Raw genomic sequence first — 21,234 nt, forward strand, 5'->3', positions numbered from 1 at the left:
CTAGGTGGGTTTTTTTGTTTGTTTGTTTGTTTTTAATTTTTTATTTATTATTTATTTATTATGTTTATTTTTGGCTGTGTTGGGTCTTTGTTTCTGTGTGAGGGCTTTCTCCAGTTGCGGCGAGTGGGGGCCACTCTTCATCGCGGTGCGCGGGCCTCTCACTATCGCGGCCTCTCTTGTTGCGGAGCAGAGGCTCCAGACGCTCAGGCTCAGTAGTTGTGGCTCATGGGCCCAGTTGCTCCGCGGCATGTGGGATCCTCCCAGACCAGGGCTCGAGCCCGTGTCCCCTGCATTGGCAGGCAGATTCTCAACCACTGCGCCACCAGGGAAGCCCCTAGGTGGGTTTTTTGATCAAGGGCTGAGCAGTGTGATTAGGAGGAAGAGTGCTCTGAGTAATTGACCTAAAATAACAGGAAATCAGTCTTTGACAATGTTGCCTTTCAGGTCTCTGAGATTTAGCTCTGAGCACATTTTATGAGACTAAGGCAGAAAATCATAGTTGTATTTAACAGAGATGAGAAAGGAGTGCGCTTTCCTAATCTTTTTCTGTATCAAAAATAGATCTCTTTATTAAAACAGCTAAACTTAAGCAACTTTAATATCGCCATGATATTTAAGGCTTTCACGGTAAATCCAACTTGAAAAAATAACCCAGATACCACTTGATGTATTTCCTCTTTATTCTTGCTCGTCCTCTTCCTACTTCCGGCTTCAAAAAGAACCCTTCGCTTCTTTTACTGATGTATTTTCACTGTGTGCAAAGATTCTAACCAAAACCCTGTGGGTCACCCTTTGTTTACTTAACTCTTTTATTCTGCCTTATTTGAAACAAGGCTTCTGTTAACTTCCAAAGTTACGTAAAATGTAACAAAAGTGATCAAAAAAGTCAACAAAAAGGAGACATGGGAGAGACAAGGAGAGGCAAAAGCAGGAGCTAATAAATGGTGGCTCAATCGCCCTGGGGTCAGCCGCCGAAGGCCGCCGGGAGGAGGGGGCCTGGCCCTGCTGCCCGGCTTTACCCACCGTGGGTTTGGGGGTCTGGAAGGTAGATTACGGCTACTGGCCACCTGAGTGCTGTTTCTCTCAACTGAGCATTTGATAAAAATGGTGCAGTGGGGTGATCGCGATTCATTTTCCTCAAAAACACGCCTAATGGGGACCTCTCTCATGAGGGGAGTGAATGCTGGCCCTGCTGGCAGGCAGAGGGCTCCTTCTCAAAAGCAGATCTGATCGTTTCCTTCCCTGATGTAAGAAGCAGAGGGAGCTTCGGGGACTCTGCATCTGCCCAGAGACCTCCCCGTGGCCCTCCCGACCTCTGCTCTCTGACCCCTCCGGCCCCCAAAGCACACTGCCCCACCCTTTGCCCGCCTCCCATCCGTCCGTCAGGGTTTGGCTTCAACATCCCCCGAACTTCCTGTGTCTGCTCCGCACCTGCGCTCACACTGGGCTCCTGCTCCCGGAAGGCTCGCCCCTCACTTGACTGTTCCCACCTGTTTCACTGTCTCCCACTCTGGGTTAAGCACCCCCAGGATGAGGACCATGTCTGTCTTGCTCACCGTATTACATCCCAGGTCTGTCCTTTTTTTTCAAAGAAATGGAGTGCTTCCCAGTCGTTTCCACGTCAGGGAATGCAGTAGGAAGTTAGGCCACGTGGGCAGTGGGGTGAACTGAAGGAGCTGTGAGCCCACAGGAGGCTGCTGCCAGCTGAAGACCCCAACCGCCCAGCGCCCTGCAGCCCCCAGAAGTGAGAGCGTCAGTAAGTGGTATTAGACCAGTGCCCCCTGCATACCAGTTAGAGGGTGAACCCCGGGTTACCTGAATGAGCCCGCAAGGAAACCCGAGTACAGGTCCTGGTTCCGAGTCTCAGTTTCTCATCTGTAAAATGGGAATAATACTATCTACCTCAGTAAACTTGTTTGACTTTGTTCATTTTTGTTTTGTGTTCAATGCCGCCGTGCCCAGTGTTGATACAGGTTCTGGGAATTGGCTTTCTCATATACTGCTGGTGGGAGTGTAAACTAGTATAAACTCTTGGGTACAGGCTGGGGTACAAGTCAAAACCCCTAAAAATGTTCATATCATCTGACTCAGTGATCTGGGAACTTATCCTCAGAATGTATCATAATCAGAGCTGTGAACAACGACCTGTCTATGAGATATTCATCCCAACATTATTTCTAATTAAAAACTGGAAAAATGCTGTGTCCAAAAAGACATACTGATTGAATTAACTGCGGTATATCCACGGAATAGGCCACTATGTAACTATTAATGATAATGGTGTAAAATAATTCTTAACTGCATAGGGAAATTATTAAGATATATTGAAAATAGAATAAGCAACAAAACCACAGTTCATTATGTTCTCAGTTGTTGTTTTTTTTTTTTTAAAGAGCCAAGCAAAGCAATTCTTTCTTTCTTCATTTTTGGCTGCATTGGGTCTTTGTTGCTGCACGTGGGCTTTCTCTAGTTGCAGTGAGCGGGGGCTGCTCTTCGTTGCGGTGCGCGGGCTTCTCATTGCGGTGGCTTCTCGTTGCGGAGCACGGGCTGTAGGCACGCAGGCTTCAGTAGTTGTGGCGTGCGGGCTTCAGTAGTTGTGGCACACGGGCTCTAGAGCACAGGCTCAGTAGTTGTGGCGCATGGGCTTAGTTGCTCCGCAGCATGTGGGATCTTCCCGGACCAGGGCTCGAACCCGTGTCCCCTGTATTGGCAGGCGGATTCTTAACCACTGCACCACCAGGGAAGTCCCTGTTCTCAGTTATTTTTAAAGTAGATGTATCATTGGAAAAAGGCTAGAAAGCTGTAAACCAATGTTTCTTTGAAAAGCTAATTTAGAATCTTTTGTGTGATTTTCTGTGCTTCCAAATTTTTGGAAATGAACATATGTTACTTTTATGGGTTTTTTTCCGCCCTCTCTCCCTCTCTCCCTCCTTTCCTCAAATGTAGGGGGGAGAGTAAGTACTTCTTTTTTTATTTTTTTAAATTTAATTTTATTTTAAAAAAATTTTTATCGGAGTATAGTTGATTTACAATGTTGTGTTAGTTTCAGGTATACAACAAAGTGAATCAGTTATACATATACAACTATCCACTCTTTTTTTAGGTTCTTTTCCCATAGAGGCCATTACAGAGTATTGAGTAGAGGTCCCTGTGCTGTACAGTAGGTTCTTATTAGTTATCCATTTTATATATAGTAGTGTGTATATGTCAATCCCGTCTCCTGATTTATCCTTCCCCCCCTTATCCCCTGGTAACTATAAGTTTGTTTTCTACATCTGTGACCTTACTTGTGTTTTGTAGATAAGTTCATTCGTACCCTTTTTCTAGATTCCACATATAAGTGATATCATATGATATTTGTCTTTCTCTGTCGGACTTACTTCACTCAGTATGACAATCTCTAGTTCCATCCATGTTGCTGCAAAGGGCATTATTTTGTTCTTTTTTATGGCTGAGTAACACTCCATTGTATATAAGTACCACATCTTTACCATTCCTCTGTTGCTAAACATATATGTTTATGAAAAAGAGAGCACAGGAGTATAAACTTAACAGAATTAGTCATTGGGGCGCTTTTACCCACAACATGAGCCGACCCCAGGCTCCTTGGACCAGGAAGGAAATGGGTTCCCTGAGTACCTGGGCGCTGAGAATGATCATCCCTATCTGGGTGGATATCCTCACTTTTGTTTACATGGTTTGTCAACCTACCCAATTTTCATTTGTGCCCCTGAGCACGGATTTAAACACCAAACTTGAGTCTCATGATTTTCTGTGATTCCGACAAGGGTCAGAAACTAAACTTCCACGTAAAATCGCCTATCTCAATAAATTAAATTCACGCTCACTTTTGTAAAAGGGCTTTTTACAACACTAATACCTTTGAATCCAACTGGCTTCCACAGTCCTTGGAGAAGGAGTGAACAGCCTTTTTTTTTTTCCACAAGGTTCAATTCAGGAAAAATAAAAATGTTTATGAGCCACATTTTTCTTCCACCCAAATAAAACTAGCTTTTCAGAGTCCCATAGGGAAAAAAAAATCTGTTCTTATAAGCTATAAAGTACCTGATTGAAAGAAGAACAGCGGTTACAATTTTTGCACTGCTTCTTAGCCATTTCAGTTCTACTTTCTGGACCAATGTGAGAGGTGACCCCAGGTGTCTTCCTCCCCGTGCCCCTGGAAAACTGTGTGTCTGCTCTACAGGGAAGCTAGGTGGTCCAGGTCACATGGTGTGTATCACATGGTGTTATCCAGGTCACAGCAGAGAGAAATCTGCTTCAGTAGGTGTGAGGGAGAGAGTTGGGGCCGATAGCAGAGGGAGGGATGGGGAAGTCAAGGCTAGTTTGGGTTTGGAGGGGATGGTCAGACCTTGGAGAAACGTGAACAAGGCCGTTGACATGAGGATGTGGCTCAGTGGAGGGAGAAGGTGAAAGACAGACCAGGGAGGGGATTACACAAGAGCAAAACTGGAGCGTTTACCTTTAAAAATGAGAGAGAAAATGGGAGGAAGAAGTCAAGATGAAGGTATCCATCACTCTTAGTAAGAGGGAAGGATGTCTGTTGAGGGGTTGGGGGCTGGAGGGGGTCTGGGGCCCTGAGAAGCAGGAGAGAAGTTGCCACCATCACGCTGAGGACCGGGAAGGGAGAAGAGCCCTGGCCGAGCCCCAGCGCGGTGGGCCGTCGGGTGGGAGTGTTGGAGGGGGGCCAGAGCAGCTCGAGGGCCTATGGGAGGCGTCACGCATGCACAATGCAGAAGAGGTGGCGGAACGGGATGGAGATTCACCCCCCGGGGTTGAACACGCGCCGAGTCTCAGGTGTGGTTCCTGGTTCTTCATCAGCGGCGCCTTGACAACAGCATACCCCTTGTACGGTCTCTCTTTCCATCAAGACTCCCATTTGGCTGGGTTCCACCTGCGGGCCCAAGCGGTCACAGCCTGGGAGGAAGGGGTCAGTGCCGGTCCCCACATCAGAGTGGGAGCCAGGATTCTGCAAGGGCCCTTCCCCCTTCACGGGCCCCCGCCCTGAGGTCCCCTGGTCTCCAGCCCGTGGGCTCTCCTGCTCCCCGGACCCCCCCCCCCCCCACCCCGCAGCTCGTGTTTTTCCTCGAGGGACAGGCAGGCAGTGTCACGGACGCGGCCGCACCCACACGCGTGCCTGCAGGACGCGAGCCGGCCTCCCTAAAACCAGAGCCCCCTCGGAGCTGCACCCATGACGCCTGCGTCCCCGCGGGCACGTGCTGGGGCCTGCGAGTGAGCCGTGGCTTCTCCAAGGAGGAGACAGGCTCAAGCGCCCTCCTTAGGTTTCTTCAGGAGAGTAAAGAAGCATGCAGATGGGCAGGGACTAGTAGATGCAGTTTATCCACACTTTGGAAAAGCCTTTCACAAGAGGCCCCAGGAAGTCCACTTTAAACAGCAGGCTCTCTTGAGAAGCAGGCTTGCGGTCATCTTTAGCGCTGTAGACTTTTATCTGACAATTTACGTGTAGGGCGTTGTGCCACCTCTTTTGAAAGCTGTGTGTCCATAAACCACGGTCCGGCCGGGCAGCGCGATCACCACGGGCGGCCCGTGGTGTCTCATTGCCGGCACAGAGCTGGTGCCGTGCTGAGCCTGTAATTTATTACACGTAATGGTACTCAGACACACTGTCCTTACGCATTAGTACTAACTGGGTGATGTTTTTAAATAAAGAATGAGTAAATGGACAGAACGGCTTCCAGAAGTAAGATACTGGTTTTTGCCCAAATCCTAAATCCTGGGTTCCGAAGGGTTCGTCTGTCACGTTCACTTAACTTCCCACCAGCTGTGCAACAGAACCACATGCAAAGCGGGTGCCGTGTCGGGCAGCCCTCGCGTCAGCCCTGGGAGGAGGCGGCGGTCACTGCTGCTCGGATGAGGACGGGGAGGCCGGGACGTCCCGCGGCCTGGGAGGTGGGGCAGGGCCTCGGCGGCCTCCACTCCCTTCACTTTGTTAGTCCTGGCTGGCAAAGCCAGGAGGAGCAGCCCGAGCTCCTGCAAGCCAGTCCCTCCTCATTCTAAATGTCCTCCAGAGGATGTCCTGGTTCAGGGCAGAGGCCAGGCCAGCCCCGCCCCCCAGCTCGCTTCCCTGTACCTGTGCCCCACGTCGTGATCGCCTGGAGCTGAAGATGACGGCCCTGTGTCCTCTGCTCTCTTCCAGCCCGTTGCTAGCTGTGTCCTTTGCCGCTTGCTGTGCAGTTCCGGGAGTCGCCCTTCTGACCTGGGGCGTAAACCCACTCACCGGAGCTCTGGGGCTCTTCAACATCTTCCTGTACACCTGCTGCTACACCCCGCTCAAGAGGATCAGCATTGCCAACACGTGGGTGGGAGCCGTCGTGGGGGCCATCCCTCCCCTCATGGGCTGGACCGCGGCCACGGGCAGCCTGGAGGCTGGTGAGTGTCTCTGCGCCTCTCCACAGACCCGGGGCCTGGGTGCTGGCCCCGCGAGCTCAGGGGCTCTTCCATGCGCTAACACCGCTGGTCAGAGGCCACTTCCTTCCCTGAGCTGCGGTACTTGGTGGTAGGTGCCGTTCCATTCGGTACCAGTCCTTTGGCAAGTGTGCGGTTGTGGCCGTCGGAAGTATCGAGGGCAGAGCTGCAGGGAGACCGTGTCAGCCTGGCTTCCGGGTGAACAGATGCTCTCACCAGTAGGGAAGGGCTGAGAGAAAACACAGGGCAACGGTAGAATGAGAAGAAAGCACCTGAAAGTGAGGAGCCAAGGCAGGCCTGGTGCTGCGTGGGGTCGGTCCCGGTCCTGGAGGAGGTGTCAGGGCCGGCCCGGGCACAGCGGATGCTGCCTTGTCAGCAGGCCTCCTGCACCAGCTCTTCACTCCCCCAGAACCAGACTATTTTCCCTTCTTAGGAGAGGACAGACTATTTTCGTTAGTTTCTGATTTATTTTTATATGATTTGCTTACATTTTTCATGCTGTCTACAATAAAACCATTGAAACATTCCTCCGGTTTTTTGGCTGGGATGTCACAAGTAAATTTGTGGGGTGAAAATAGCTCCTTTTTACCATCTGTAAGGGAAGTTTCACAGTCTAATTAGTCAAGTAATTAGTGTTTTTGACTGACGCTTAGGAAGGAAGTGGTGAGGTTTCCTGCAATATATGTAAGTACATATTTTTCACATGAGCGATCAAAAAGCTGTTGACCATAAACCGTTGCCCTAGAAGCCACGTTTCTGAAACGTTTTTGTAAAAGCTCTTACACTCCCATTTGGAAGCTTACAAAGGCAATTGCACCTTTACCGGATTGTCTCTTACAATGGCTTTAATATCCTGTAAATGTTGGCGTTTCATGAGTCTGCGAATATAATATTCGAAACGTACGTGCTCGTTTGTTCTGTGATGAGCCTGAAGCCAGTCTCCTGCGAGCGGGAGACGGCATCAGCCCCTCGGTGAAGGGCTTGGCCCTGGGGGACAGGGCTTGGGTTCGGAGCGCGCCCGCCCTTAGTGCGCGCCCGCCCTTAGCTGGCTGCCCTTCAGAGCCAAACTTGACCTCCTTACGCGGTGTCTCCTCGCCTCCCACCTGGGGCTAGAAAGACCCTTCTCATGGAGCTGTTGTGAGGATTTGCTGACTTGTTATTAAATCTCCCTCAATCATAAAGCTGGTGTTAATTAGTACAGATGAAGGAAGGTCGTGAGATGTGATTCATTGGCAGACTCTGAGCGGTTCCCGATTGTCCCCTGGCCGTTGTTTTGGGACAGGCAGATGCCTCCCGGCTTAGCGGGGAAGAGCACTGGGTCCATCAGCGATCTGTGTCTTGGGTGAGGGAAGTGGGGGGGAAAGCATGGACGGCTCTGGCATCCCTGGACCAGATGACGCATGAGCTCCCCCGACCCCCGGTGTCAGCTGTAAATTTAAAGAGTCCACCTGGGTACTGCCAAACCTCCTGGTCAGATTCCTGCTGCTCAGTTCCGCCTGGATCCCCACCCTTGACCCAGCTAGCCGCCCCCTGCTGTGCCCTCCAAGCCTTTCCAGTAATCGCCCGGACACTGGAAAGCAGGCGAGTCGCTCCCAGGCTCTGCCCCCCCACCCGCCCCGCACTGTGTGCTCTGTTCCATCCATGTCCTCCTGCCTAAGCCCTCGGATGCCTGCTCCAAGCCACCTGCCTGCCTGATGGACACAGCCCAGACCCTGTTCAGTTTCCTCAAACCTGTCACAAGGAACAAGGCACCAAAAACTACCTTTTCTGTCCAGGGAATCCCAGCCAGGGCCAGGGTCAGGGCCAAGTGTGACAGCCCCAGGGATAGGTATCGCTTGGAGGTGTGTGAGGGCTGTCCAGTCCAGGGCCGTGGAGAACTCAGTCACCTTTGTCACGCAGGGTCCTCGGACCCAGGTTCTTGCTGAAGGCTGGAGGCCCCTGGCAGTTTCCTGCGAAGAGCTTGGGCTTCAGCATGTGTTCGAGCTGCCTCCCCGGAGGCCAGAGAGAGAAGGAGCTTTTCAGTTCCTCCCACTTAGGACGCACATCCAGGTGGAGCCCTTATTTGTTCAGCCACAGTCCGGATCTGGCTAAACTGCTAATGGGCATATTTAGTTTTTTTTTTTTTTTTAATTTGAGGTATAGTGTTTCTGCAATCCAAAGTTAATCGTTTGTATACAAACTCATTCATGAGGAGCAGCTCAGGGCCAGACTGTACCTTGTTTAGGTAGCGGCCTGAAAATGCACGTTTGTCTTGAGAAACGAGACCCTTCATCTACCTGAACTGACCCTGGCGTAAAGCAGAGCAGCCTGAAAGGTTTGTATAGCCACAAAAAGAAGGTCTTTTTGCAGTTTTTGCGATTGACTTCTATTATATCCCTTTTGTATAAATCTTGAAGGTGCATTGTGGGGCACACAATGACAACATGGTTTACTGCCCCCAGAATCCTTAATCACCACAGATCAAATCACACACCCAAAGCCTTGTGAGGTTTATACAGAAAGAGGAATGCTACTTTAAATAATGCTTGCAATTGCTTCAGAAGTTTCAAAACATTAATTCGATAGGTAGAGCCAACTTGAGCTAAGCAGTAGATCTTTGAATGAATTGAGTAAATGAAATAATGGATGAATGAAACAGTGAATAAGTAGCTTCCGTTTTAAAGATGAAAGAACTAAGGTATTCCAAGGTCAATCGCCAGATATATATTGAGCATCACCTATGAGTACAGAAGGAAATGACACAAAGAAATAAGGCAGAATCTGAGAGAATGTAGTTGAAAGATTTTTATTCCTGGATTTTAGGGACTAAGTCGGCTATGACTTGACATAGTTTTATCATCTTCTCGAACTGCACTTTGTACTGTGGCAGCCACTAGCCAAAGTCCAACACGATGGTGCTCAAGCTTTAGTGCACATCAGTCACCTGGATGGAGGGCTTGTTAAAACTCAGGATCCTGGGCCCTTCCCCCAAAGTTTCTGACTCAGTGGGTCTGGGGAGGTGCCTGAGAGTCTGCATTTCTAACAAGTTCCCACGTGATGCTGATACCCCTGGTCCAGGGACCACATTTGAGAACCGCCAATCTGAAAAGGCAGAACCAGCGAGCGCTCTTGCTGTTAGAATGCCCGGGAAATACCGAGGGATTTGGGCCAAGGGCGTGGCAGATGGTATCATCAGAGATGCGCCAACAGTGTCATCTGTATTATTCACCGAGGTTGTTGCATCCCTTCTGGGTTCTTATCTCAGGGGACGTGTTTGTTTGAAGGAGCCCTTCTGAGAAAAAACAGCCAGCAATGTTTCCTTTCTTCTGTGGTATCTCCAAACCATCTTGTCTTTAAACCTCCAAAAACTGGTCACTGTGGAGCAGCCACGAGGAGAGAAGTGTTTGGAAAACTCTGCCGAGCTTGCTGCTGGGGAGGGGGGGGGAGGTGGGTGACAGAGGCCCACTCGGCTCGCGCCTTCCCGAACCGTCCCCCCAGCCGCCGCTGCGTGCGGGGCCCTGAGAAGTGCAGGGTCACTGAAACCCAGTCCCAGTTCTCACTTGTGTCTCACGTCTCAGAGTCTTCAGGGAGAGGCAGGCTGGTGATCAAGTATTTTCCTGAGCAGAGAGCTTTAGCGGGGGCTCCGGGCTCTCTTAAATTGGCCCCCAAATCGGCCCAGGAAGACTTCGGAGCCAAGTGACTTCTGAGTTAAGTCACGGCCCGTTTAATTGAGGAGGGAAAGTGCTTTCCAAGCAGCGGAAAGTGTGTGCACAGGGGTTGGTAGGCATGCGAGTCTACACCGACCGAAATCCGTGCCTCCGCCCCAGGACGCTGCATACCAGCCCCGGCATTCATTTCAGTCGCCGTCCCCCTGACCAGGTGGACTTGGGCTAAAGCCCTTTCCTGGGGCTTGGCAGACATTGGTTACGATTGGAGGGGCAGCAGCTCAGGGCCGTGTGCGATGGGGATCCTGAAGCCTCACCTTCAGGGTCCTGCCTCGAAGGAACTGACTCTGGTTGGGAGGAAAGATACCAGGTTTGTAGAAACAGAAAACCACGTGCTTCCCAGACGGCCGACAGAGTGAAGAAATGCAGTGTTCGGAAGCACCCTTTCTCCCTTCTTAGCATCTAGATCTTTCTGTGGTTTTTGTGGTGGCCACGGGGCCAATCAAGACCTCCAGGGGCCCGAGCACGGAAGAGATGGTGCTGCCTTCCCGCCTCCAGTAAAGACTTGAAACATAAGACAGCCATGGGGTTCTGATTTCTTTTCCCCACAACAGCATTGTTGTTGTTGGTTTTGTTTGTTTTTACCACTAGTGGAAAAGAATTTCTCGCTGTTCTAGATGCCCCAGTGGTGTGGGTCCAAAGCCTGTGCTTGATATGACCCTTCAGAATCCAGCTCAGTGTGGGTGGGCGAGTGAGGTGAGATTGATGGGCAGGGGGAGCGGGTGAGGTGAAGACAAACAGACTAACAGATGGAAATTGTAAAAGCTAAACAAACTTTAGGTGTTCTTGGTGTTTGCTGCTTTGTAGCTGCACAAAGAACTGTGAACAGCTAGCTCTTCTCTCCCAGTGGAATTTTTGTTTCAGAGTGTGCCAGCCCCAGCCAGGGCCCAGCCCCAAAAGCGCTCTTTGTGTCAATAGAGGTGATCATTACAGTGGAATTTTCTCCTGTGTCCATTCTCTGAGACCCAGGCTTAGACCTTTCCTCCCACCTGCCTAATTACTTTGCTTTTTTTTTTTTTTTTTGGGCTTAACTGCTGTTAACAGAAAACATTAAAAGTGCTTAGCAACTAAAACTCAGGAAGGCCCAGTAAAGAGGGCTGGCCCATGGTGCAGCCAGCTTGCTGCCTTAGGAACGGAAATGCTTGCTTTGACTCTGCAGGCAGTGGCCAGCAAGGAGACAAGTGACCTGCACGCCCTGGGGAGGGGTCTGGGGGTGGGGGGCACACCGCGGATAAGTGCCCGACCACAGACGCTCCTGCTCGGCCCGGCCTGGAGCCGCACACGGTAGCCTCTCAATAGCGTTCACCTCCAGAGACTGTCTAGTTTATCCCGCAGCCTTCAGGTTAAAGTCCCTTCCCCCTCCCCCGTGCCAAAGCCACCTCTCTTCCCATCGCCCCCATTTCTTAAAAAGGCTCAGATTCTGTTTTGTCATTTTCCTATATTTGAATAAATCCCCGGTCTTGGGTGTTTATGGCATGCTTCTGGTGACTGCCTTGAAGAGATTTGTAAATGGCCTTTGGTTTGTAATTCAGATGTTGTTGTGTGGTCAACATTAATTATGTCAGCCAACATTCAGTTACAAATGAGGACTCTGGAGACGGACTCTTATCAGGAAGTGACATTTGACAGATGGATGGTTCTAGTAACAAAAAGAGAATGAGTTTTTTTAGCCTCAGCTGGTAAACTACAAAATGTTAAATACTGTTTCACTTTATTTACCTCCTTTATTCTGGGATGAGAAGGTAGAATAGAATTTACTCACTCATTCATTCCACAAATATTTATTGAGGGCTTACAAGTACCAGGCACTGATTAACCCAAGCCCTTTTGAAGATTTCCTTTAAAACACTGCCTCACTTTGAAATCAAACTCGAAACGAGTAAATTCCTTTTGTGTGAGATTTTTCCATAACTAGTCTTAGAGCTTGAGATTGATTAAGATAAATGACATTTCTAAAGACAGAGTGACCAAGAGACATTACAGGAATATTAGCAAACCAAACGATATTTAGAGCCCTCTTCTCTTCAAAGACGAAGAAACAAAAGTCTGAGAAGGACAGTATGAGAAACACGCAGCGAGCCGGAGGTCGGCGGTGTAATTGGCGACCGTTTGGCACAAAATGCGCCCGGCCTTGTCACCCCCGGGTCGCGTAGTTGGGCAGGATCACAGGAGCTGCACCACAGTAGATGAGGCCTGGCCCGCAGTGCACATTTAATCAGTTCTGTTCAACAAACAGATGAATGCTCAGGTGATAAAGGGACAGGCCTTCAAGTGTGAGCTGAGGAGTGGGGAGCAGGTGAGTTTCCTGGAGCACCCACAGAGGCTCGGAGCCCCCAGGGAAGCGGGGGGGAAGCGGAGGAGAGGGGTCACCTTCCTCAGAGTCGGGGCTTCGTGCTGCCTCTGCTTCCGAGTGTGCTTCACATGAAACCCCGGGTGGCTCCGCATGGACGGCGGGGCGTGGACGGCGGGGCGGGGACCACGGGGCGGGGACCGCGGAGAGTGGACCGTGGAGGGAGGGCAGGAAGAGCATCCCCTCTCCTCGCCGTGCCTCTTCACCATTCCCCAGTCACTGCCAGAGCATTCTTCAAGGGCAGGCGGCCATTGCCGACTCTATTTCCTATTTCCAGGGGACTTTCCATCTCCCCTTTGTCGCCATGCAGTTGATGAACTGGCCCCCATCCTCTTCCCTTTCTCTGCGGCGCCGTGGAAGTTCATCACGTGGGGGAGGCTGACCTGTCCCACAGGCGCCTTTGTGTTCACCCTCAAAAGAAGGGCTTTGAAATCGCTGACCATGAAGCTTTGGACTTGGCTGTGCTCCCCCAGCCAGCCCCAGTTTACATGAGCACGACACCCCAAAGCTGCTGAGGGCCGCGTGGAGAGGGAGCCCACTGTCCGCAGAGGGAGGACTGCCCGAGCGCAGCACGGGCTTCACTGGACCTGCGTCTCTCCTCCTTTTCAAGTCCCTGCGTGGGCAGCGAAGGGCAGTGAATGGTTGGGGTCGGGGTGGGAAGGGTTGAACGTAAGCCCGCCAGGCAGCAGAGAAAGCGAGCTGAAACCACTGAGCTCCATTCCAGAGGACTGTGTTTTGGAAGAGCCCATACAGTGTCAGAGCTCCAGCTTGGAGACTTTTGTCTCCACTCTTGTCGGGAAGCCATTTGGCTGGGATTGCCTTGGCTTTGTTTGCCAACAAAATGATGGAAGTACGCTACGGACCTGAGCAGAAGGGGACAAGGGTGAGGGTCTCCGCCTGCCAGTGTGGCGTAGAGATGGTTGGGAGATGTTCCGAGAGTATTTTCCAAGAGTCACTGGGAAGACACTGGCTGGCCTTGCCTCACCTAAGGAGCCCCCCTGATCGGAGAGGGTGCCAGGAGATAAGGGTTCCCCTCAGCTGGTCACACACAGCACAGTCGACGAGCTCACCTCTGTTTTCTGTGTGTGGAGGGAAGGAAGGAAGGCTGCAGACACCTGGCCCTTCTCTGGAGTTGCCTCCAAGCTGGGATCGTGGCGTCACGATCTCAGGAAGTTGCTGTCCTCTGGAGAGTCCGTTTGCATAGATAGGCCAACCATCTCACAGGTTCCCGTATCCTGTCTATTCATAGACCAACAGATATTTGATTAAAAGAAAGGAAGCAGACATTTCTTCTGGATACGATTAAACCAAGTATGTATGAAGATTCTGCAGACCGGTAGGAAAATGAGAACACACATTGAAAAGAAGGAGAAAACGCATGGCTTGTGTGAATGGATTGAACCTCAGAGACCATCTTTGAATCTCAGTTTACATACCACTTCTTCCAGGAAGCCTTCCCTGACCTCTCCAGGGCCGACTGAGGTCTTGCTCCTGTGTGCTCCCCTGAAGCCCTGCACCGAAGGTGGCATTCCTGGGCTGTGATCCCTTGTGTGTTGTCTCTGTCCCTGGCCAGACTCCAGCAGAGGCCTTGAGAGTAGACCGTGCCTGCCCTATAGTGGGCGAACAGTAAAATATTTGTTGTCACAGACTATGGGCCCAGTAAAAACAGATTGCTTGGTGGGGGTGAGGCTGAGGTGAAGCCTTTGAGTCAGGAAACCGAGGGCTTTATGTTCCCCCCGCGAGGAAGGTGGGTTCCCCCAAGGCCCCTGGACTAATTCCAGCCTTCCTGTTCTAGCTCGCCTTATCTTGATGGAGACAGTCATTTGTTTTACATCTTTTACAGGAGCCGAGGCCTTGCAGCCCATCCAGGAGAGCTGTATGGGGTGGGGTTTTCTGATTACACTCCTTGAAGGCTAAGCTGTGATTTCTAAAGCTCTTTCATCTGTGACATGACCCAAACCCCTACCCAATTTCCTCTCCCAGAGAAAGCAGCATGCCACTCTTACGAAAGTGATTTTTTTTAAATTATGTTATTTGAAGGAGAAGCATAACTAAAAACGTGTATTGAGCAAAACAGAATACTCCAATTGGCACAGGAAAAAAGACGGGTTTTGAGAAAGACAAGCAAGATTCCACGTGGGAGCCTGATGTCTTAACCGTTTCAAGCCTGGTTTCCTGGCTGAATTGGCTCTTTCTTGGCTATTGCAAGAGCAGAACAGCCCCCGAGCCCTGACTTACCTGTCCCCTCCCCCGTCTCTACGTGATCCCTGATGCCATTCCTGTGGGGACACAGCTTGGTCTTGTCGGCCCCCCTGGGCTAGGGCTGCGCTCAAAGCCTCCGAGTGGCCCGGTGCCCCGAGAACCAGTCACGCTGCCTCCTCTGTGCTGGCCCCTCTGACATCCAGAGACGGCTCTATTTTGCCATCGGAATACGAAGGAGAAGTCGCCTTCTGTCGCTCTGTTTTCCACTTCACTTGTACCTGGGTGGTGCCCCCTTCCCTTCTGTCTTGGCTAATTCCCCAAGGGTGCTCACTGTCAAGAAAAATATTACCTGTGTGTTTGTAATTGAACAACCTTGGTTGTTCTTTGTTTTTTTTTTAAGTCACCAGCACTCTTATCTTAGTAAACGGGATTTCTCCTTCCGGCGAGCCTTCCTCTACTCTGCTCCACTGGCATTCTGATGACCACCTGGCAGTCCCTTGTTACCATTTTCAATTGCTGTTTGGCAACAGCTTTCTAGGAGAAGGTGCTGGTACGTGGTGCCAGGGGTGCTGAATAGCCTTGGGCAAGTTACTTAATCTCTCTCATCTATGAGATGAGAGCAGCTGTGCCTGTAGGAAGGTGCCGGGAGCAGGAGAGCATGCACGTGACTCCCCTCCGTGGGCCTGCGTACAAGCCTCCAGGCCTTCGTGGGGACGGATGTCTGATGGGCAAACCTAAAACGGCCACAGATAGAACCTTCACGTCTCCACTGTGAACCGTGTGGGTCCCCCCCGGAGGAAAAGGCATCAGTGTGTGCCACTCCAGTGCCCCCCGACCACCTGTCCTCTCGGTGGTCTCTACCGCCTGTCCCCCCTCCCTGCTCTGCGCTGCTCTGCGGGAGATGCCCCTCCCCATCGGGTGTGCAGGCACCCTGAGACCCGGCCCCGCCCTTGTTGGCGGTCTCCTCGCTCCCCATGCCTCCCCGCAGCCTGCACGTCTCCCAGAGACACGACGAGTGACTCTTCCCAGGATCAGTGCAGTTGGGACGTGGCTCACACGCCACCTTTGGGGACGCCTTCCCTGAGCAGCCACTCCCAGGTCGCCCGTCCTGCCGCCCTCCTGCCGCCCTCTTTTGATTCTCTTGAGTAGCAGCCGTCAGTGTCGCCTCATCGTGTGCGCCTCCCGCTGGACCCCGTGCAGGGCTCTGTCGCTTTGGCCGCTGCCTCTCTGGCCTCCAGGGTCGTACCTGGTGGGTGGCTGACGCCGTCCTCTGTTTGCCACCAGATTCAACAAATAGTAGCTGCTTCTTTTTTTTTTTTTTTTCCTGGCCCCGTGGCATGCGGGATCTTAGGTCCCCAACCAGGGATCGACCCTGCGTCCCCTGCAGTGGAAGCGCAGAGTCTTAACCACTGGACCGCCAGGGAAGTCCCAGTAGCTGCTTCTTTTGCTGTTCAAACTGGAGTGTGTCTACATGAACGAAGATGTATATATGTGCTACTTATAGACACGGTTAAAATGGTCTGGGGGGGGATGTGACAGCCACCCTACCGAAATAGGGACCCTAAGGGCAAGCCTTTGTTATTTTCCTCCTGGATTGGAAGGCTGACCAGGCGTTGGTTGACTCATAAATAAAGATCCAAAATGAAGAGCGGGTTCCCTCCTCTGATCCTCGCCGGCAGGTGCGTGGCAGGACTTGGGAGCCCACACTTACTTTCTGGAGGACTCTCAATGATTTGACTGTGTTCTCTCCTGGTGAGGGTCCTGTGTTAGCAGTCGCCCCCCCCCCCGGACCTCGCCCTCTTTTTCTGCACATTCCCACAGATGAGGGGCTCAGAAGACCTGCATCACCACCTAAGATAGGACAGTGGGTGCACATGCTCAAGCCCCCTGCAGGACAGTGCTTCCCAGGGTGGGTTCCAGTGGGTCCTCAAGCTCCCAGTTCTCGGATCAGGGGCCCCAGAGGCAGGTGGGGGTCTGAGACACAGGGAACCCCGAGTGAGTCAGAGTGTCCGGGACCCTCCGAGGAGGACGGAAGCGGGGGCAGTAGACGGTCCTAAGGTTCACACGTCAGTGCTGGAAACGGGGGTCTTGGGAATGGCTTTTGTGGAGCAGTTCTCTGTGCACATGGGCTCCGGGGCTGGGCTGGAGGACCCTTTGCCCGATGGTATGCAGTGCTTCTCTCTGGAGATGAAAGAAAGAGGAACAGACCCTCACGGAGTTCACATCCCGGAGGGAGAAGGAAATAGGTAATGACGGGACAGGTGGCTCACTCCGTGGGGGACGCATCGCAGCCCATACCCTCCTCACGACTTGCCCTGTGGATGTCCCAAGGGCGTGTCAGACCGAACACACCGGAGTTACCCTCAGGAGCTGCCCTGCACGGCTTCCGGGTGTGTCCTCTAGGGCGCAGGGTCTCCGGGCACCCCTGGGCCCAGGAATCGCTCCCGACGTGTCCCTCCCTTCTCTGCACTCCCGTCCTGTCACCTTTGCCTCCTTGGTCCCTCTCAGGCCCATCTCTCCTGCTCCACTGTCACCGCCCTGGTCCTCACTCCCCTCTCTTCTCTCCTCTCCTCTCCTCTCCTCTGCTGAGTGATCCATCCAGAGCTGCCTGGGCCCCTCCTGTGTCTCCTTTCACCAGGGCCCCTCTCCTCAGCCCCTCTTGCCACACGCACACGTGCACTCACGTGCTAAGACCCCTTCATGGCTTTCTGCTGCTTCTAGGATGGAACAGTCCTTGGCACCGCCTGCAGAGCAGGGGCGGGTGGCCCTGCCCGTCCCTCTGGCTGATCCTGGAGCCTGGCCCCGCTGCTCTCTGCACTCCAGACACACGCCTGCCTTCTTTATTTTAATTTACTTTTTAAATCATCATACAGTAAAATCGACCTTGTTGTTTTTGTTGTACAGCTCTGTGGATCCTAACACACGCCCTAGTCTTCCTGTCATGCCTTGACTGCCGCGCCTCCTGCCCGGGGGCCTTGATTACCGCACTGGCCTGGTCACTCCTCCCTGGGCGCAGACGTCCTCCTCTAGACGTCTGCTTCGCTCCACGCGCTGCGCCCCGTGCCCTGTGCCCCCCTTGCACATGCTTCCGCACAGCCGCCGCGGGCCTCTGGATGCGTGGCTCTGGGGGAACTCGGCCCACGTGGCTTGGCGCTCACGCTGCATCCGCGGTGCCTAGGCCGCGCTCGCCTCTCAGTAGGCACTGGGGGAACGCGCCCTGTGTCAGGAGAGGAGGAATGAACCGTCCGCTCAGGAATGGCTGTAGCCCCTTCCAGAGACCCGGCTCAGTGCCGCGGGGGAGCCGGGGTTGAAAGCAGACGGGCTCCCGCTGAGTTCCTCCTTCACCTCTTGTTGGAGAACATAGCATCATCTGATTCGGTTGCTTAATGAGGATTATAAAACCTACCTCAAGTCCTGCAGTCGGATTAAGTGAGGTGACTGTAGAAGTCTTTGTTAGAAGGAGGCACTCAGTAACTGGCAGCCTTCACCCCACCGTGTTGGGGGCAAGATCCAGTTCCGGAGAAAGGGTGCCCAGGTGTTCACCTGTCCTGAGAAACCGCACAGCCTCTGCCCCTGCGCCGCTCTGCGTATTCAGGTTGCGCTGGGGAGCCCCCCGCCCTCCCTGCGGTGAGGGCCGTGCGCCCCGCCTGCTGCCCCCGCGTCCCCGGTGCCGCCCATAAGGACTGCGGTTCTGTCGGTGCCGAGCGGGGGGTGCCACCTGCCCGGAGCGGCCTTCCACCTCGCTGCCCAAGCCCCTCACTCGCGAGCCGGCTGGTGGAAACAGAGCTAAAAGCCCGGCCCTGAAGGCCCTCTGGGACTGGGCCACCCCTGAACGTGACCTCCCTTGTTGTCGCGGTGTTGGCACCGCAGGGGGCGGGGGGCGGTCAGGTGCCACAGGTGCTCACCCTTGTGGGAAGCCTCCCGCCCCCGCCCGCCTCCATCTCCAAGCAGGGAGGGGAGCGCAGACGCGCGAGGACCCGAGGGAGTCCGGCTTGCGGGGTGGGAGCGCACCGCCAGGGCCGGCAGCTGTCGGAAAGGGGGCATCTGTAGATCTCTGATGACAACGTGTCTTGCTTCCCCAAACCTCTGTGCAGGAGCCTTTCTTTTGGGAGGAATCCTCTACTCCTGGCAGTTTCCTCATTTCAACGCTCTGAGCTGGGGCCTCCGCGAAGACTACTCCCGGGGCGGCTACTGCATGATGTCGGTCACCCACCCGGACCTGTGCCGGCGCGTCGCCCTGCGCCACTGCCTGGCCTTGGTCGCAATGTCCGCCGCGGCCCCCGCCCTGGACGTCACCACGTGGACCTTCCCCGTCATCGCCCTCCCCATCAACCTGTACATTTCCTACCTCGGCTTTCGGTTCTACAGGGACGCAGACCGGAAGAGCTCCCGGAAGCTGTTCTTCTGCAGCCTCTGGCACCTGCCCCTGTTCCTGCTGCTGATGTTGACCTGCAAGCGGCCGGCTGCGCAGGGCGACGCGGGGGGGCCGCAGAGCTGACGGCAGACCGGCGCGTGGGGAGACGCGAAACACATCCAGGGAGACGCACAGGTTTTTTTTTTTTTTCCCTTTGCTGTTAGGCAAGGATATTTTGGTAATTCCAAAGCACCAGGAGAGAAGTCGCTGCGTTGAGAACGAGATTGTAAACTAATTTGGTGCTCGGTGATCACTCGACAACTCTTTCCACGGTGATATCCAAAATGCTCCCCAAATAAGAACTGGGTTGGCTCCGCAGGTTTACGTAAGGAGAGCATTCCTCTTTGAGGGTCTTTACGGAGCTCTTCCTCTAACCCCACCCACTTGTCCTCTCCCTCAGGTAGAAGTGGGAGCGCACCTTCCCTTCGTAGCCCCTCCACGCACGCTCCCCAGCTGCCGACCGAGCTGGCCGGCCGAGGTGCACACTCGCACGCTGGTATCTGTGGTTCCGTGGCCTCTGGTCCCTCGCCGGCTGTCAGAAGCAATGCAGGCTGCCAGTCGCAGCCCCCCTTCCTGTGAATGAGCCAGGGCCCCCGGGTCCAGCTTCCTCCGTCCCACACACACCCTCAGCCTCATCTTCCCTCAGACGATAACAGAACACCAAGGACAAGCTGCTGCCCAGCGTCTGCGGGAAGAATTCCAAACGGTTGTCTGGGGAATCTCAGGCTGGACCACCCACCGCCCACCCTATCACGCATCGGCATTTCAGAAACGCCAAGGAATCAAAGGCATCTTTAAAGTTCACTTTAAAATATGCGAGGTGTCAGAGCGTTTCTGGAAGGGTCATGCTAGACTTAAAGCTAGAAATCCCTCCGGCTCTGACCCATCTCGTCCTCTCTAGTCACTGCTGCGGTCATCAGCTCGGCTCAAGGCTGAGTGAGAGGGGAAATCAGAAAGGGGCCAGCCGGCCCACATAGCTCACATTCTTGTCCCTTTAGTGAGGAACACATTTCCATCCTGCTATCTTCTAAATTCAGAAATTAGCCTCCACACGTCCGGTGGCTTGGAGAGCCGGAAGCAGGAGCCGGACTCCGGATGGGGATGCTGAATGGTCCTGGGAGGCGCATGGGTCCCCGCAGACAGGGGTGGCCTCCGCCACCAGCAGTCTCCTCAGCCCTCACGTCCACCTGCTTGTCCACTGTCTGTCCCGTTTGCCAGAAGGTCTTGAAGCTTAACAGGATACTTTAGTTACTCAGTGCCCCCGAAGGAATCCATTTGGGAATTTATGCAACGCTTAAACAGTGCCTGCAATATGCCTGTTCTCTCAAAACTTTCCAAAGCGATTGCAGATAGCATCTGATCTCTGTCTCCGCTTACCTGAAACATCACCTCTTGGCTGCGTCCAGGTCGCACTGTGGGAAGTGGCACGAGTGTGTCTGGTGGGGACATCCACAGCCCTCAGATTTGTAAAGCGAGTCGGTTCTCTTCCTGCTGCAATAAACCAGCACCTCAAACCGTAGTGTGTGTGGCGTCATTCGACTCCATCTCCGGTTCCTGGTGGAACCGATAACGCTTGCCTCACTTTCATGAGCTGGGAGGAGAGCAGAACGCCCGGGGATGTTTCTTATTGAGGGGGTGGAAGCAAGCAGCCTGCGCTCCCGAAAGAATCCGCCTGACACCCACCCTCTGCTCTGGATCACCCAGTCTCTCCCTTCCCCTCCCTTCAAAACCATTGCCCTAGAAATGGTCCTTGGGGCCTGCCTCTCTGACCTCCTGACTTGTCGTTCCCCGGCTCAGAAAATACAGTGCCCAATGCGCAGTCTGCACAACAAATGATGTCTCAGCTCCTTGGTGCTCAGACCCCAGGATGAGAACCTTCCACGGGAACCCCTCACTGCCACCCCCCCCCACCCTGCCGCCATGCTGCTTCTCACACCTCCCTGGGGCTACCCTGTGCTCAGACGACCACCTTCCCAGGCCCCTGCCCCTTCATCCCTGCGGGAACGTGGAATTCACGCTCCCATGACCCCCTCAGCCCTGGAGCCCAGACAGCTGCTCGGTTACCTGGGCTCCTGACGTGCCGGGGCTTCACCTCCACGGCCCGGTGTTCTGACCCTGAC

At 53.4% G+C, this 21,234-nt stretch overlaps 1 protein-coding gene across 1 annotated transcript in view; it reads left to right on the top strand.

The window, feature by feature from the left end:
* The window catches only part of COX10 (cytochrome c oxidase assembly factor heme A:farnesyltransferase COX10), a 111,577-nt gene extending 90,944 nt beyond the window's left edge, over positions 1–20,633 (top strand). Inside the window, 2 exon segments of the mRNA XM_068530915.1 lie at positions 6,176–6,408; positions 18,795–20,633. Of these exon segments, the coding sequence (XP_068387016.1) occupies positions 6,176–6,408; positions 18,795–19,198 (637 nt within the window). The 3' untranslated portion in view covers positions 19,199–20,633.
* The last annotated feature ends 601 nt before the right edge of the window (positions 20,634–21,234 follow it).

This window comes from Eschrichtius robustus, chromosome 20, assembly GCF_028021215.1.
Source record: "Eschrichtius robustus isolate mEscRob2 chromosome 20, mEscRob2.pri, whole genome shotgun sequence".
NCBI classification, from domain to species: Eukaryota; Metazoa; Chordata; class Mammalia; order Artiodactyla; family Eschrichtiidae; genus Eschrichtius; species Eschrichtius robustus.